The 17,799-nt window shown below is 37.4% G+C and overlaps 1 protein-coding gene across 2 annotated transcripts in view; it reads right to left on the bottom strand.

The window, feature by feature from the left end:
* The window catches only part of OXCT1 (3-oxoacid CoA-transferase 1), a 147,225-nt gene that overhangs the window by 74,186 nt on the left and 55,240 nt on the right, over positions 1-17,799 (bottom strand). For both annotated transcript variants that reach the window (XM_042950990.1, XM_042950981.1), the window contains exons 8-9: positions 3,351-3,458; positions 1,951-2,065 (exon numbers count right to left, since the gene is read on the bottom strand). In XM_042950990.1, coding sequence (XP_042806924.1) covers positions 1,951-2,065; positions 3,351-3,458 — 223 coding nt within the window. The remainder of the gene's footprint in view (positions 1-1,950; positions 2,066-3,350; positions 3,459-17,799) is intronic.

The raw sequence follows: 17,799 nt of genomic DNA, 5'->3' as shown, positions 1-17,799 counted from the left end.
CAGATAAAGGCAACCTACATTACAATGCTTCTACGTAAATGCTTTCATTGTATTCTATAATTTTTTCAGGACGTGACACAGGAGGAGTATTCTTCAATACTTTTTAGTGGGTCAAATGCTAGGGGTAAAGAGGTCTATATACTCTGGGTTGAGAAAGAGCAGGTGATATGGGAAGACCATTTATATGAACTGACTTGCAAATATTTTTCATAGGTAATAGATTAACGGTGAATAAAGAACACCTAGAAGCCATTAGTATCTAAAATTAGTGTTATCAGGGGCGCCTGGGTGGCGCAGTCGGTTAAGCGTCCGACTTCAGCCAGGTCACGATCTCGCGGTCCGTGAGTTCGAGCCCCGCGTCAGGCTCTGGGCTGATGGCTCGGAGCCTGGAGCCTGTTTCCGATTCTGTGTCTCCCTCTCTCTCTGCCCCTCCCCCGTTCATGCTCTGTCTCTCTCTGTCCCAAAAATAAATAAAAAACGTTGAAAAAAAAAAAAATTAAAATTAGTGTTATCATACAGTAAGTATTTAAATATCAATGGGTAACCAAATGGCTGGAAGTGAGAAGAAATCCCAGGGCCTAGCTTTTACCTGCTAAGTTAACTTGGCTGGCTCTATATCCTGCTGATAGAGGAGCTGAAAAGGAGGCACTATTATATTCCACTCTCCTATGTGAACTCTCACCATAACACAGGGCATAAACTGGAAAACAGAGAAAAATGAGGTGGTGGGGTAAAAAGAAAGTTTTCCCAGTCAGTTTCAGTCTGAAAGATGATATTCATGGACAGGGAAGCTCGCAGAATGTAGACTCTTGTCATGTTTCTAGTCCCTCCTGTCCTAGGCCTTTAAGTAAGGCCATTCAACAAATACTAATTTTATCAAACACTATTTGTATTTATATGCATTACTTGTTATATGAATTATATAGGTCAATGTTTGATGTACTGAAAACTAGCAAAATGGGGAAGAGGCTCTCACATCCAAAATATGAATAATAAGGGACTCAACATATCAGTTGAGTATCCAACTTCAGCTCAGGTCATGATCTTGTGGTTCGTGGGTTCAAGCCCCATGTAGGGCTTTGTGCTGACAGCTCAAAGCCTGAAATCTGCTTCGGATTCTGTGTCTCCCTCTCTCTCTGCCCCTCCCCTGCTTGCACTCTCGCGCGCTCTCTCTCTCTCTCTCTCTCAAAAATAAACATTAAGAAAAATTTTTTAATCTCAATAATAATTGTACTACATTATCTCAACCTATCTCTTTTTTTGACAAAGTATCTAAAGCAGAATTTGTACTGTCCATTGAATACCCTTACAAAGCATTAGACATAAATGGGTACGCTCATGGGATCTTTGCAGAGGAAACAAGCGGTTGTTAAGAAGTTGAATCTTATGTTTCAATGAGTATGCAAATGTCAGAACACAGAAAAAGTAAATAGCACTGTTATAACTAGTACTTCAGAGATTTGAAACCTTCATCTTGGGTAATCTCTTTTCCCAATAACCTTTAGCCAAATGCCAAATTGTACTGAAATCCATTGTATATTAGAAAAAAGCTAAGCAAATTTTAGTTGCCATTTTGCTTTAAGAAGGCAAACAGATAATTCTAATTTCATATACCTTGATATCTTTAGGTTATATGCCACACTTTGTAAAAATTTATCCATTGTTTTAAAAATTACAATGGACTAGAAAAGAATCACTATGCAGGAGGCCTAGGCACCTGATGAATATAGAAAAAGTGAGGGAGGTGCTCCTGAGTGGATCAGTTGGTTAAAGGTCTGACTCTTGGTTTCAGCTCAGGTCATGATCTCATGGTTCGTGGGTTCCAGCCCCACCTTGGGCTCTGTGCTAACAGCAACATTAAAAGCATTTAAACATTAAATGCAATTTTAAACAAAGACAAGAAAAAGTGAGGGCTAGGCCTCTGCCCAGTCCCAGAAAGATAAAGGATACCATACATGCCATCTTCAAATTCAAGAGCTGCCCGCTTGATGATACGTTCCCTTACATTATCTCCAGGTTTACCGGATTTGGCTTTTACATCTTCCTCTTTCCGGACTGATAAACGCTTTAAAATAAACAGAAATGATTCATGATTGAGGTATACCCTGTATTTTATCACTGCCGAAATCTAAAATTTTATTGGAAAAAAACGTAGGTCTCTCCCTTTACTAAAACTATGAGGCAAATCTACAATATAACAGAGTTGTTTGTTTTTTTTTTTAAAGAATACCATGGGTGGTATCTGATGACAGAAATAATTTTTTAAGAAGTGAAAGAGGCCAGATCTGTTTGAAGAGAAAGATGTATCTGTTCTGTCTTTTTGAAGCAAGTAATCCCTCTGTTGCTGTCACACTGACTGCTGCTACTATTAGTCTTAAGACTTCTACAACTGAATTCTTCTCAGGTGCTCAAGGATTGAGCCAGAGCAAAGAACAAGGAACAGACCTTGGGACTCTGTTTTTGCCGGGCTGTCAGAATGTGTTCACCAGGTGTCGCTACTGCCAATTGCGTATTTCCACCTGAAGAGTCTGGACTGGTTTTGCTACAAGCGCATCACAGAAATCATAAAAATATCCAAAAACCAGCCAGGAAACTATTTCCATTACTAAATCTTCTTGACATAGACTCTGGTTGCTATTTGCAAATGTCCCACATCCTCTCTTCTCAGTCCCTTGAACTTAGTTTTAGATTGCAAAATGTCTTTCTGTTTGATGCAAGGTAGAGGGTATCTCTGATTCCCCAGTATCTCCCACTGCATGTCTATTCTGTTGCTGAACCCTACATAATTATGAATTTTGATACCACTTTTGGTCCAGCTGAGCATTCTTCACGCTCTCAGTAGCCTTAGAACATCTCCAATGCCCCTGATGCCTACCCCTTGCCTACACCTTGCCATGATCTCATATCCACCCAGCTGCCCAGAGCCCAACACTGAGGGGAATGACTTTCTGGACTTTATATACTGCAAAGCAACTTTAAGATTGATAGACATTTCTGAATAATCAAACACTAAGAGTCCAGCAGGGCTAAAGCCTTCCCTACCCTGTAGAACAGCCAGCCAAAACTATGCAGTGTAATAAATTAGGACAGTTACAGAAGCCTGGAAGACACAGCCTAGAGAATCATGTACCTTGGTGATACACACTTTCGTAAACACAAGGCACTAATGGGCTGGACAATAACATAGATGATCATGTCCCCTTAGGATGGACACATGAGAAGCTCCTACTAAGATCCAAAGCAGGACTTTCCATTCAGCTTTAATTTCCTATCATCTGGAATGGCCCCAGGGGCACATAATCTCTGATAATCAGATTCATAAATTCTAACAAAGAAACTAAGTCAATTACCTCAATCCTTTTCTCATATTTTTCTCCCTTTATAAGGCGATGTACATAAATCTTAGGAATATGGATGTCTTCTGGGGCAAATGATCCAATATCCACAATTTCTTCAACCTAGGCCAAGAGAAAATAAATTAATTAGTGAGAGCTTAAGCTGAAAATTTTTCCATTTTGAAAAAAGTCCATGCATCTTTATCTCCAACTTAGGTTGGATATACAATGTAAAATACACATACACACACGCATATGTGTATGTATGTAGGTGTGTGTGCATATATATGTGTGTATGTATGTAAAAGAGAACATATATGTATAAACATACATATATGTGCATGTATACAAAAGAGAGAGAATACACTACACACAGACACTTCTGGACCCACAAAAAAGAAGAAACTCAAATACATGTGTCTGAACATAAAATACAGAACATAAAGCTCCAGAACTTAGTCTCTGCCTAAAAGAGCCTCAGTTACAAAGTTGTCAAATGGTTTCCCAGTACAGCTGCTTGAACTTTCACAAATTGCAGCTCAACTATGGAAAACTTGAAAGCACAACCCTTAAACCCTGATTTTCAAAATTAATGGGAGATTTATCATATCAAAGACAAAAATCTGTAACAACATCTGCTTGGTCAATTGAAAAGCTTTTTAAATATAGATACAAATGCTATCTGTAACAGTTTTTAATTATTTGTTATTAGCATCCTAGGATCGTGATAGAACTGCAATTGCTGAAATAATTTTACTTAAAGACAGATCATTAATTTCAATATGGAAATTCAAAAAGGAAAATATTAACTAATGACTAGAAATGCTCAATGTGATTAGAATTAAAGTCATTTACAGAGCAAAAGGGCATTATATAGCAGCATGAAATGCTCCTAGTTAGTCTGCTACTTTATAATTCATTTTAAAAAGGACAAATGAAGGGCACGTTGTATACACTGTATATTAACTAATTTGGCAATAAACTGTATTTAGAAAAAATAAAAATAAATAAATAAATATTAAAAAAATAGATGTCAGCTGGGGGAAAAAAAGGACAAATGAAACAGTATCTTTGCATCAACATAAAAAGAACCTCAGAATAACCACGATCAAGAAAAACTAAGGTCAAACTAAGGTCAATGTTGTTGGGGTCAAAGAACTATCTTTCTGGTGCCAAGAAAAAATATTACCTTGAAGACTATTGGGTGCTCAGCTTAGTAGGTGTCATATCCAAAGCAAAGAACGATTTCCTTAAATAAACTAACTTGCGCAAAGTGACCTGTATGAAACGTGCCTCCTGAACTAAGAACTGAGCTCTCCAGAGGTCTTTGAGGTCAAACAGCACTCTTTATGCTATTCCACCCTGTATGCCCACGCCACACTCCTCCTCCAATGAAAGCATACCAGGAATCACAAGAATCATTTTGGGTGTTATGCACTGCTCCCAAATAGCTGAGAAAAACAGAACGTGGTAGATAAAAGCTATCTTTAATGATAATTAGAAGGATCTTAATGAAAATCAAACAAAAACTCCAAGGAGGAGTCAGTAAACATATGGGCATCCCAGCTGAAATAATGGGTAGAGATGCACAAGTGCATTCATCTGAAAATGAGTTCGAGGGAGGCTAGGGGACTCCCCATCACTGTAATCTGCACCTTCCCTCAAAAACTTCTCTATGCTCCAGTAGTTCCCACTCAGGGTGGTGACCAGGTAAAGAGGAGTAGATACCGGAGATGCAGCGCAGCTAAGCATTATGCTACTTCTTCAAGTACTTGGAACTTTTAGCCGTTAGGGCTAATTCACATCTTTATACTTATTCAATTCAAGCCTTCAAAGAGTTTCGGGACTTAAACAATTTTTTTTTATACATTAACCCATTAACCCTGAGGATATATATGAAGATTTAGTATTCAATAAAATATTGGCCATACCACTTGTTACAATAAGAATGAGCTGGAAACAACCTAAATCGCCAACAACAGGGTAACAGTAAAATATATAGGGTACATCCACATGATATATCAATATTATGCTTTCATAATACTTAATGACATGTCATAAGTTAATGTTTCATAAAAAGTAAGATTTTGTATAAATAACTATTTATAGATATGCTCTTTGGCATAATTGTCTCTCTACCTACAAAAAACAGAAAGGAAATACACAGAAATGTTAATAATTATTATCTGAGTAACAGTACAAGTTATTTCTTTTCATTTTATTTTGATAATCAAGGGGTGAAAAACTTACAGTTTTTTAAAGATACAATGGACACTAAGTAATTAGTTTCCCAAACCAGAGAATACATAAATGGAGGATGTCATAAATTCCTTAATTAGTTAGACATGTACCAAAAGGACACATTAAAAAAAAAAAAAACAAAACAAAAAACAGGGAGACTCAAAAAACAAAAACAAAACAAAACTGTGATTTCTAAACTCTAAAAGCACTTACAACTTTATGAAATGAATTAAGGAAACTCTTTTGTCTACTTTTTTAAAGATAATGCCAATTATTCTCCACGGCTAATGCTGTTCCAAAAGTCCAGACCCTCGTATCTTGTGCTTGAATTATTGTAGCAGCTTCCTAATTGGTCTCCCAGCCTTTATCCTTCAGCAGGGACAAGAAACATAAAAGAAAATAATAATAATAACACTTATCACTCAAGCTAGAAATGCTGATGGGAACCAGTCACTTTTCTTCTGATTCCAATAAAGAAAGTTTTGACAAAAAACATCAAGGTAAGACAAAGTTTCTTTACCAAGGGTAACGACATCATGACTTTCACAACAAATAGGGTGAAAGAACGTGTTCTGGTAAAACAACTGACGAAAAGCAGGAATCTGGTTGAGTGTCATCAGTTCTATGCTTTGTCATCCTAATAGAAGTGATTTTCATATCGTAGAAAATGCAAGTACAGCATTTGTCAAAACAATATCAACACTCCACAGTACTGAAAATTTCTATACAAAACTCAAAGCTTTCTTAGAGTGGGTTAGCAGAGTTAATAGCAAAGGAAGAAAATATTTGAAGTACAAACCAAAAGAAGAAAACATATGTTTTCAGACAATCTGTGAAAAGAGTTTTAAAAAACTGAAGAGGCAGAACTATCTTAATGCTAGCTATCGAAGGGACTGAAGCCTTCTGTGCAGGCTTTGTGTGATTTTGAGAAAGAACAGTAAGGAAGAACCAAAGTGGGGGAAACAAGTCTAGTGAGATCAGGCGGTAACATAAGAGCTAAAAGAAATCTGAAAAGAAAGATGAATAAAATGAGGCTGTTAAGAAAAAAAGTAAAAAGCTCACAAGAACACTCACTAACAATGGCAGAAATGTTCCTCCCGAAATCAGAAGTGGGGAAGACAGAAAATAAAGAACAAAGAAAATCTCAGTGCAAAGCAGTGAGCATATTTAAGTTTAAATATGCTCAAGATGGAGGAAAGGTAGTTAAGAACAACCCAGACCTCTGGCTGGCGCTAAGCATAGTTCTTAGGCAGCACCATCTGGTTCATCTAGAAACCCAGACACTTGAGGCTTCTCTAATTAGTACATGTCTTCAGTCATTAGCAGGAAAATAGAGGCTAGGAAATGTTAATTATTATTGATTTGAACTTTGTTTTAAAAGGTTGCTTTCTCTGCCCTATACCCTTTCTACTTTATAATTCTGAAAACTTTTATTTTAAAGCTCAGACAAAGATAAGAACTCATCCTTGGGTGACAATGTCTTTGTTTTCACTTGGCAAATATTACTTATATCTCAGGTAAGGGAACAGAGGAGCTACAAGGCAATAACTTTCTTATGTATTTATTTTATTTTAGTGGCAACCTGAATCTGTGATAGCCACAAAAAAATTGGGCCCTATGCTGCAAACCTCACAGTGATACTAGGTGAGGGCTGTTTGATACTAGGTGAGGGCTGAAGGGGAGGGATCACACTGAAGGTGTTTTTCTGGAGTCATTTTAACTTTCAAAACAGGTTAGGATGAATTTCTTCTGGCAAGAAAGAAAAAAAGCCAACAACAACAAGCATTAATGTCTAGAATCATGAAAAACACGAAGTGATCCCAAATTAGGAAAATCTGTGGAAGACTAGAAAAATGGAAGACGGAAGCAATGAGCCATAAGAGAAAACATTACAAGTTAGATGCAGAGGTGCTCTGGATGTCTCTGGGTCAGATGAAGAGAAAATGTGGAGAAAAAGGGAGGTCAGCATGCAGGGCATACTTCCCAAGAATCCAAAGAGGCAAATCAATCAAACAAACAAACAAAAACAATGAAAAAAAAAAAAAAAACAATTAAAAAATCCAAAGGAGCAAGAAGGTGCATATTGTATTAAGCTTCATGCTAAGAGATGATAAGATTAGTACAAAAAATATAAGATAAAATGGCATGGAAGCTAAAAGGACCTGGAACAAATTACAAATGGTCTTAGATATCTATATATAAATGCACAGACTGAAAAGATGAGTAGCTAGGCTATTAATGAATTTGCAACCTTAACGACAGTGGTAAATATGATTGTGTAGCCATGACTGAAACCTTGTTGACTGGATCTCATACCAATAGATACTCTACAATGCCCAGTGAAAATAAGCTCACAGAACATGTTATGTCAAGAAAAATATGCACATGCCTGGGAAGCCACAGACCTAGTGATGAAATGTGGTATATTTACCGTGAGTTTAAAAAGATATAGAATATCGCACTAATGGCCATACAATCACAGTGCTCTCCAAACTAAAGATGTAGAGGATGTATTTTTAGTAGGAATGTCAAAACTGGCTCAGAAATAAGACAGTCATATCATGAGAGACACTATTTGAATATCTTCTGATCATCACATTCCTCTGAAAATTTCTATAATGCCTTCTGACAAGTTCTATATTTGAGAATGAACAAGTGAGAGAAATCATGATTCTGGACCTCTACCAGATAAGGGTAACCAATAAGGATAAACTTGGTAAAGTAGAAATGATGGAATCCCTGAGAGAAAGTGACAATGTAAAATTGGAATTTGCGATGGCCTGGGAAGTGAATCCTGGACATAAGCAGAAATGTATCCTGGTCTTTGAAGAAAAGCAGACTGGAAAAAGTTGAGAGGAAAAAAAAAAAGGCAGAATCAAGTGGTCAGAAACTCTAGAAGACAAAGAGACTTATGAGGCTTTTGAAACCCCCATTCTGATAATACAAAAACGGATCGCCTTGATAATGAAGAGAATGGCATATAAAGAAGAGTGTAAGAGGTATAACATGGCTAGATATGTGTTTCCTCATATCTTACAAGGGCTCATACAAAAGAGAGACCGGCGTGGTCTAGAGCAAATGGGAGTCACCTGAAACTTTGAGAGGTGTGTCAAAAGGTACAAATCGGAATGAAACAAGTCATGTCCAAAATGTTACAGATGATGAAAGTGGTTTCTGGGATGATTTTGCTGTTGCTGATGGAGAATTCAGAAATGATAATCACCACTGCTTGAGAGACGACAGAAAAAAAGTGCCGTAGTTCAATTCCATTTTGCTCCTGACTTCCCCAGTAAGGAGAAGGAAAGGGCAGTACTAACAGGGCTAAGGAGGAATTGAATTCCAAGAAGAGATAGATAGATAGATTCTCTGAACTAATACTAGGCTGCAGACCCACAAAAATTATAACCCAGGATTCTTAAAGGGCCTGAAAATATGGTCAGAGAATTACAGCCCAGTGAAAAATGGTAGCAGTGTCAGCAGATGGAGAGAAGCATATAGACTTCTTTCCGAAAGAGGGGCTCAATTCACAACAGTATTCCAAAATGGATTATTGCACAGATAGTCTGTAAGGTCATTAAACAGAGAAAAGACTATTGTGAGACAGCAGTACAAGTTCCCCCACAGACCACACCATGCAGAATGAACTTCATTAACTTGCAGATCAGGCTAGCGCACTGGAGAGGAGAAAAGCAGAGTGTGATTTCACAAAGAACCTAACCAAGTTCGTCACAAAAGTTTTACAGACTCAGCAGGGAATCAGGACTTGGATACATTCACTTAAAATCAACAAATACGAATTAAGCACATACTAGATACAGCAATGAAGAAAATAGATAGGAAGCCTACTTTGATGTGCAAATAGTAGAGAAGTACTTGAAGAATCACAGAAGTATTTGCGGGCCTGAGAAATCCTTAGACATCTCTAATGCTGTAGTTTTAACTCTGGGGGAAATGCATAGTTCTTTATGAATCCAATGAAAGCCACACAAACTACAAAATCCTTCATGAGATTTCAGGTGTTTGGTCCATAAACACCGCCCCCCTGGCCCCTGCTCCTACTCTTCAGTGTCAGCTAGACCCCAGATCAGAAGAGAAGCCCTAATCTAACGGGCTGAGGTCTTTGGTCCTATCCTGTTCAACATCTTTATCAAGGCCTTCAATGAAGACAGGGAGCACATTCTGAGTCCACTGTGGTAAGAGGAAAGGGTCTGGGTGCAACAGGCAATTCTGAACAGATACATTTCCATCTCTGTAAGAGAAGACAATCTCAGGCTTAGGACTTCCAAGTATGTTGCAAAAGTCTGGGTGAGAAAAACAATATTCAAGGGGTCCAAACATTCTTTTTTTTAAATTTATTTAATGTTTATTTACTTTTGAGAGACAGAGCATGAGCAGGGGAGGGGCAGAGAAAGAGTTCAGACACAGAATCTGAAGCAGGCTCCAGGTTCTGAGATGTCAGTACAGAGCCCGATGCGGGGCTTGAACTCACAAACGAGGAGATCATGGCCTGAGCTGAAGTCAGACGCTTAACCGACTGAGCCACCCAGGCACCCCGTTTTTTGTGGGTTTTTTTGTTTTTTGTTTTTTTTTAATGTTCAAGGGATCCAAACATTCTTAATGCTCCAAGAGGAGTCTGTCCCTGGGGCAAACCAATAGCTTTATACCATAGTTACAAAGAGTCAGTTTCTCCCTCTTACAATCAAATGAGTTCTTTCTTGCAATTAAAACACAATGCCTAAGATAAAATTCTGTCTAGTTTACATAGCAAGAATAGTTGTAGTTCGCCTGATCTGATTAGTTTCTTTTATATGGTATATACTATATTTTTACTTGACATCTTGTACTCATTCATGTTTGCCATGACAGTATGATTTTTCAGTCCAATTCCACCTCCATTTTAAAGCCCTACCATTGCTTTTCTTTCTTCCTATAGCTGTGCTTTTTTTTGTTGTTTTGTTTTTTTTTAACGTAGGCTCCACATCCAGGTGGAGCCCAACCCGGGGCTTGAACTCACAACCCTGAGATCAAAACCTAAAGTGAGATCAAGAGTCACATGCTTAGTTGACTGAGCCACCCAGGTGCCCCTAGCACCTTTTTAATTGATGTTATGTTTGTATATATTCTGTGTCTTCTAAGCTACTTTATTATCATGTCTAGAACACAATGGGTAAAAATTAAACAGTGCATTGATCAAATTGGTGAATGATACAAGGCCAGAAAAAAGAGCTGATACTATTAAGATAGAAAATGGTCTCTACTGGTTAGGAAAATAAAAAATGATATTCAGCAGGGTACAAACGTTGCAAAAGAATACCTGGTCTAATAATTGTTTGAAGAGGAAATATAAAAGGGCTTACCTAAGCACAGGCACAAAGACTATACCCAAAAAACCCAGAAGAACCTTTCTTTCTCCCCTTGCTGTCCAACCTCAAAACTCATAACCACCTTCAACCTGATGTCCCTCATTGCAAAACAAAAACAATCCTTCCTCTCTATGATGTCTCATTTGAAACACGGGATGAGAAGGAAAACAGGTGTAGCAGTTTGAACTTTTTAGAAGAACTTTTTAGAAGCAGATTAATTTACTAAAACTATGATTAGCAGCAAAATATGCCATATTGATCCAAAAAAAGTAGGAATATTACTTTCTTCATGAACTATCCCAATAGTTTTTGTAATGGAGAAGACTATTTTTTTAAAAATTTATGATTTTTTTAAAGGTTTATTTATTTTTGAGAGAGACAGAATGTGAATGGGGAAGGGGCAGAGAGAGATGGAGACAGAGGATCTGAAGTGCACTCTGAGCCCAAGGTGGGGCTCGAAACCCACAAGCCGCAAGATCATGATCTGAGCGGAAGTTGGGACGCTTCACCGACTGAGCCACCCAGACGCCCCTCAAAAGACAAATTTAAAAGCAGTTTATGACAAGTATTATTTTCACTTCCACTGACTCTAAATACTATATCCAAACAGTCTAGTCCATGCTGGTATTTTGCTAGCATTTTTTTTTTATTTGACCAAAAATGTCAATCTTCACTAAGTATGTGATTTAATAACATCCAGGCAGTATTACAAATATCCAAATTTTATTTGTCATGTCTTCTTCTGAAAGGAAATTTTATTAGGACTGTAGCAAATCCAGAGAAGTAATTAAAAGGAGTACATCTACCCAAAGGAATTAAAACACTTCTAACATGTTCATTCAAAGCACCAGTCTTATCTACAACACTAAGGAAAAAAAATTACACCATTATCACATACCCCAAGGAAAACAGGGAGACATGATATAATTAAAAGAATTAAACTAGGAACATTTTTCAATGAAGAGAGTTATGGAGAAACAGGAAGAGAAAGAAAGTCTGTGTTGGGTTTTTACAGCCACCAAAAAACTGCCTATTAGTGACACCAACTAGAACTTTGAAAGGTTACTCTTTTAAGACTGTTTCCTTTAATTTCGAGCTGTTAATCGTCCTTGGAGCTTTTCATAATGTAAGAATGCAGTATTTAACACACAAACTGCTAACTAGAATTGGGTTAATCTCTAGCATTTCCAGAACACAGCGAATGGCTGCTTAATCTAACAGAAATTGCAACTAGGATTCACCTTGTGGATGACTCAATAATTCCTAAATTTAAAACCCTTCACCATGTGGGATAGAACAAGAGCTTTCTTTCTTCATTTTACCTTTTAAACGTTCTCTGTACATTTCATTTCTATAAAGCAGTAACCGATGTGGAATCTTATTAATTTCATTAAGAACATTAAAATGCCATGTTTCTTTTTCCTGATTTAGTATAAGGTAGACATACAATGCAAAAATAAACTTCAAAACAAGATGCCCTTCCCACCGCTCATAGTACAATTTCCGAAACTAGATCTTTACGTCCTAAAGAAATTCAAACATATTCAAACATTCTCAGCTGTGATATTAACAGTAAGAGCAAATGGCTGTTCCCTTCATACAAATAGCAGGTACACACGAACGGTTTTGTGGCTGGCATCACTTGGCTCCAGTTTTTCCCCACAAACTCAATTTTGGTCTCTGGTCATCACTAGGAAAGCAGGTCGGTCCAGACTCTGAGGTCATCATTCACAGCAATGACCGAAAAACCTACAGTGAATGAAGCTGAAGTCTCACATCTAAAATGTCTTTTATGGCATATACAGCTCATCCCTAAAACTTAATGCCATATCTGAAAAATGAAGAATGACAATTAAAAGACGCACCCTGGTTTTTTAGAATTCCCCCCATTAAAGACAAGTGGCTATGGGCGATGGAAAACAGTAATTTGTTGATGCCAGTACTCTGTAAGGGAGCAACTTTGCCATTTGACTCCAATGCCATGTATTTCACCTATACTTAAAAAACTGAGACAACAGAGTATAATATAGAGCACTGGATTTAGGGTCAGAAGATGTGGATTCTGGTTTTAACCCTAATGTCATCTAACACTGTGTTCTTATGTGTACCATTTAAACTCATTTCATCTCTAAAATGTGAAAGTTGAGTTTTAAATAATGCCTAGTATTCCTTCCAGCCCTTACATGTTGTTAAGTCTACATTTGTTCCTCAATGTGCTATAAAAAGACCTTAAAGTATGCAAATTAATGTATCTTTTTAATTACTCTAGGTTGTTGAACACTACATCATTCCCCTCTTATGCAACACATGATTTTAATTCCATACCTTCAATACTCTTCTGGACTTGCATATTTGCTATGCCAGTTCTTGCCTGAGTCAACAGGCCATTGCTTTTACAAGGCCAGTTTATTTGCCACCATTTGATAACCCTCTGCATATCTAGTTAACTACCATATGGCTTCTTCTGCTTTAACTGCGTAATAAAAGCCTATTGAATGAAACACACTATCTATTCCAGCCAGCATTAAAAGGCACACCTTGAGATAAAATGATCCCAGGGAAGTCAGAGGAAGCTAGTCACAGTAATAAGGAAAGGAATTATAGAACAGCTGGCAGCAGATTATCGAGTCTCTCAATTCAGGGTCTGACAAAGGCCTCAAATATAAAGCTGTCAGGAAGAACCACTGAGTATAAGACATTTTTGCTTCCTTAGACCACGGCAGGATAATGACGCCAATCAAGTAGAATGGGCAGAACATTTCTAAAACTGCAAAGCGATGCTTATATTTTAAAATTGCTGGCTCAGTGAATCAAAGAGCATTTAATGATCATCTATTATGTGCCAGGCATTGTGCCAGATGCTGGGGATACAAAGATGAGTAGGACAAGGTCCCACGAAGTGCTCCCAATCTAATGGAGGAGATAGGCAAACAGCTAATCACAGTACCACGTGGTGATAAATGCTGTAACAGAGGAAAAGCTCCCCTCAGAAGGCAGAAACAAAAAAAAAGGATGGGGAGGGCATTCCGGGCAGAAGAAATGGTAAGGGCAAAGTGCTGGAGTCAGGAGATATTGTGGTCTGGGGGGATGTGGCAAGAGGGTACTTGTGAAGAGATTTAGGGCATGCAGGAATGGGAGCGGCGGAAAGAAGTCTGAGAATTTTACTTCATGAAATGAGGAACCTCACTTTGGAAAAGCTATCAGAAATGGCAACAGCTATCCTCAACCAAAAAGAAATGCGATTTCCTTCATATTTCAAAAAACTCACAGGAGAGTTCACCTGAACTAATGCTGCTAGGGCAGTTTTTGATTACTGTGGCTTCTCTCTAGAAAAGAAAATTTTAACAACTTCGCAATTACATTCTCTCACCGTTACTAATTCTTGGTTGTGCACCTGGAGTTTCTAGGGGCCTAGTAAAGGCCACTGGGAAATTTGAATATATTCTAATTTTAGAAGGGTGCCATATGCTGTGTGCTAAAACTATAATAATGATACATGCTGACATGTGTTCATAAGAAATATATACAGTAACACAAAAGGGGTCAATGAGTAATGTTTATCACTTTTCCTCTCACACATTTCTTACTTAAATCATTTATGTAAGTTATGACTTTAAAATGCCTTCTTTCTAAAGCTATATTCTTGAACAAGAAAGATTTGGAGAGTTAACTCCTTTAAAAAAAAAAAAGCAGCTAATTTTTAAAATGAAACAATCTTGCATAAGCCCTAATTATCACTTCAGTATTTGTAGACTAGATCTATATTTGAAGTGGAAAAAATAACATTTTTTGACAAGGTCTCTGGAAGGAGTGAGGAAAGCCACTATTATTTTAATAGGAGTGACTTTAAAATCACAAGCTAAATTCTTAACACCAACACGGAATAAATCAATAAGTAGGTCAAAAGATGTTAGGTAAACTAAAGGAGAAAGTAAAATTAGTAAAAGGAATCTTTGTCCTTTTTTTGCAATGAGATAGTTTTGTAAGAGAGTATCCCGTTGATTTATGTTAGTCATACCATGGCTTACTATTCGGTAGCCTTCAGGAGAGAATATCATAGGTAAAGATTCCAAAACCATCATATTATGTTAGAAATTCCCCCTGGCCTTTTCTTACCTTCTCTTTCTCAACAGAATATATGCCCTCATTTGCAATGAGACGCTTTTGTGGGAAATCACAGGCCTAAGTTTTAGAGAGCTGTCTCAAAACAGTGAATCAACAGAGCACTTGACTCACACCTTATTTTAGGAATGGGTTCTGTGGGTATAGCTGCCAGTCACGGCTACGTCTGAGAGCCTTATCCATCTTTACTTCCATAATTAAGTCACTGCTATGGGTTCAAGATTCTCTTCCTTTTCTGGTCTACTAGCTAGAGCCAATCAAGTTTTCCCCCAAGGCGGGGCAGCTAGGAAGATCCTCCCAGAAAGCTGGGTTCAAACCCATAGAGCCCAGCTCCAGGGGACACATCAGCTTCTCTCTTTTGTAATTCTTCATCTTAGTGGGAGATTCAAGAACACCTAGGAATGAAATGCTAGAGACATTCCCATTAAAATAACGATAGTATTACCTACAACAACACATAAAATCACAAAGGAAATATAAATAGCCAATAAATATTCAACTTCCCTTGTCATCCAAGATACACAAATTAAAACCACAGGACAGCATTTTTCACCTAGCAAATTATCAAAAAAATATTAAGTATAACCTTCATGTTGTCGAGAATGGTTCAAAGCCATGCTTTTACATATCACTATGGGATTATAATTGAAATCAGCTTCCTAGAGAACAATTTAGCAGTGTTTATACATAATTCTAGGAATTTTGTCAAAGAAAATAATCAGATATGCACAAAAACAAGGATACTCATTAAAGCACTATTGACAATAGTGAAAGGTGGAAAACACCATAAAAACCCAACAATAAAGAGTTATTAATACATATTTGAGTATAACTATGGAAATAGCCTTTTGGGGGGAGGGGATATTAATGACCTGCAAAAACACCCTTAATGTTTTGTGCAATGAAAAACATATATAATATGGTCATAATCTTACAATATATATGAACAGGAATTAAGGAAATCAAGCCAAGAGACATCCAATTCCCTCGTTCCTTCAAGGCCCTTGGTTCCATGCAGGAAGGGTCTCCACATCCAATTTTGGCCCATTCACACCTTAGACTGTGAGCCAAGAGTGACAATCCACCATATACAAATATCTGCAGAAACTAGTCCAACAAACAGAAAGAGGTCCTGTGGGGTCAGCGGCACAACCCCACAGCCCACAACAGCAGGCAGGATCCCACAGCAATTACTATCTTGATCGTTAAATTTAGAACTCACTGGTCTAAATATCTAGGCGAGCCCTATCTCATCAACTAGATTGTGAGACAGTCTAAGATAATCACTGTGTCTTATGTGGCAGATCAGATCCCTATCATATGTGAACTTATATCTTTTGCTCTATTTCCAAACAGCTCTGAAGGTGGCAATTTGTTGATTTGGTAAGCTATGAACTTAACTGAGTGTTCACTTAGAATGGATTTCTAGCTGACTATCCACTTCCCCACTTAAGTGAAGCATTGTTTTTATCTCTACATGGTCACACATCCAGCAGCAACTTCTTCAAAGAATAAAACTTATATTTCCTTATGAAAGTCTGCACACAGGACCAGAAAAGCAGTGCTTGGATATTTGGGACACATACAGGAAACCAAGTATCAAATTCAACAATGGCTCACATTGACCACGTAAACAAGCCCACTATACATTCTATAAGGAAACAAACAAAAACAGGCAATTTATGACTCTTTCAGGAAGAGTTCCAACGAGTAGAATGGGTTAGCGTCCAGAGCGCAATTCTAAGAGGATGTTCAGTTTTGTTAGAAACTGACAAACTGTCTTTGAGAGCAGCTGCTTGACTGATGTTAAACAGCTACTCCAGGGTTAGGTTGATTAGTGTTGGCATAGTCATAGTTTTTCTTTCCCTACCCTTTTACTTTTAGTCTTTCTGCATCTTATATTAAAAATGTTTTTTTCAGAGGTAGAATGCTGGATGGGGGAAATGAAAGATTTTAGTCAAAGTGTACAAAATTCCAGTTATAAGTTGTACAAGTTCTGGAAATGTAATGCTTATCACGGTGATTTATAGTAAACAATATTGTATTATATATGTGAAAGTTGCTAAGAGAGTAAATCTTCAGTGTTCTCATCATAAAGAAGAAATGTAATTATATGAGGTGATCACAGTATTAGCTAATGCTACAGCAGCAATCATTTTATAATATATAAGTGGATCAAATCAACAGGTTGTATACCTTAAATTTATGCAATGTTATGTCAATTATATCTCAAAAAAGCTGGAAAAAAATAAAAGTGGGTTTCCCATAGATGACATATATTTGGGTCTTGTATAATCCACTCTTGAGAGTCTGTCTTTTAATTAGCATATTTAGACCACTAACTTTTATTATTAACAGTGCAAACAACAATCTTTTTTTAATCTCAAGTTTTAATTTACATTCTAGTTAACATATATGGTAAAATTGGTGTCATGTATAGAATTTAGTGAATCGTCACTTACATATAACACCCAGTGCTCATCACAAGTGCCTTCATTAGTGCCCATCACCCATTTAGCCCTTCCCCACCCACCTCCCTCCATCAACCCTGTTCTCTATAAAGAGTCTCTTATGGTTTGCTTCCCTCTGTTTTATCCCTGCCCTTCCCCTATGTTCATCTGTTTTGTTTCTTAAATTCCATATGAATGAAATAATACAGTATTGTCTTTCTCGGACTTATTTCACTTAGCTTAATATAATCTAGCTCCATCCATGTCATAGCAAATGGCCAGATTTCA

This window comes from Panthera leo, chromosome A1, assembly GCF_018350215.1.
Source record: "Panthera leo isolate Ple1 chromosome A1, P.leo_Ple1_pat1.1, whole genome shotgun sequence".
Classification (NCBI taxonomy): Eukaryota; Metazoa; Chordata; class Mammalia; order Carnivora; family Felidae; genus Panthera; species Panthera leo.
This window is presented reverse-complemented; position numbering and strand designations above follow the sequence as displayed.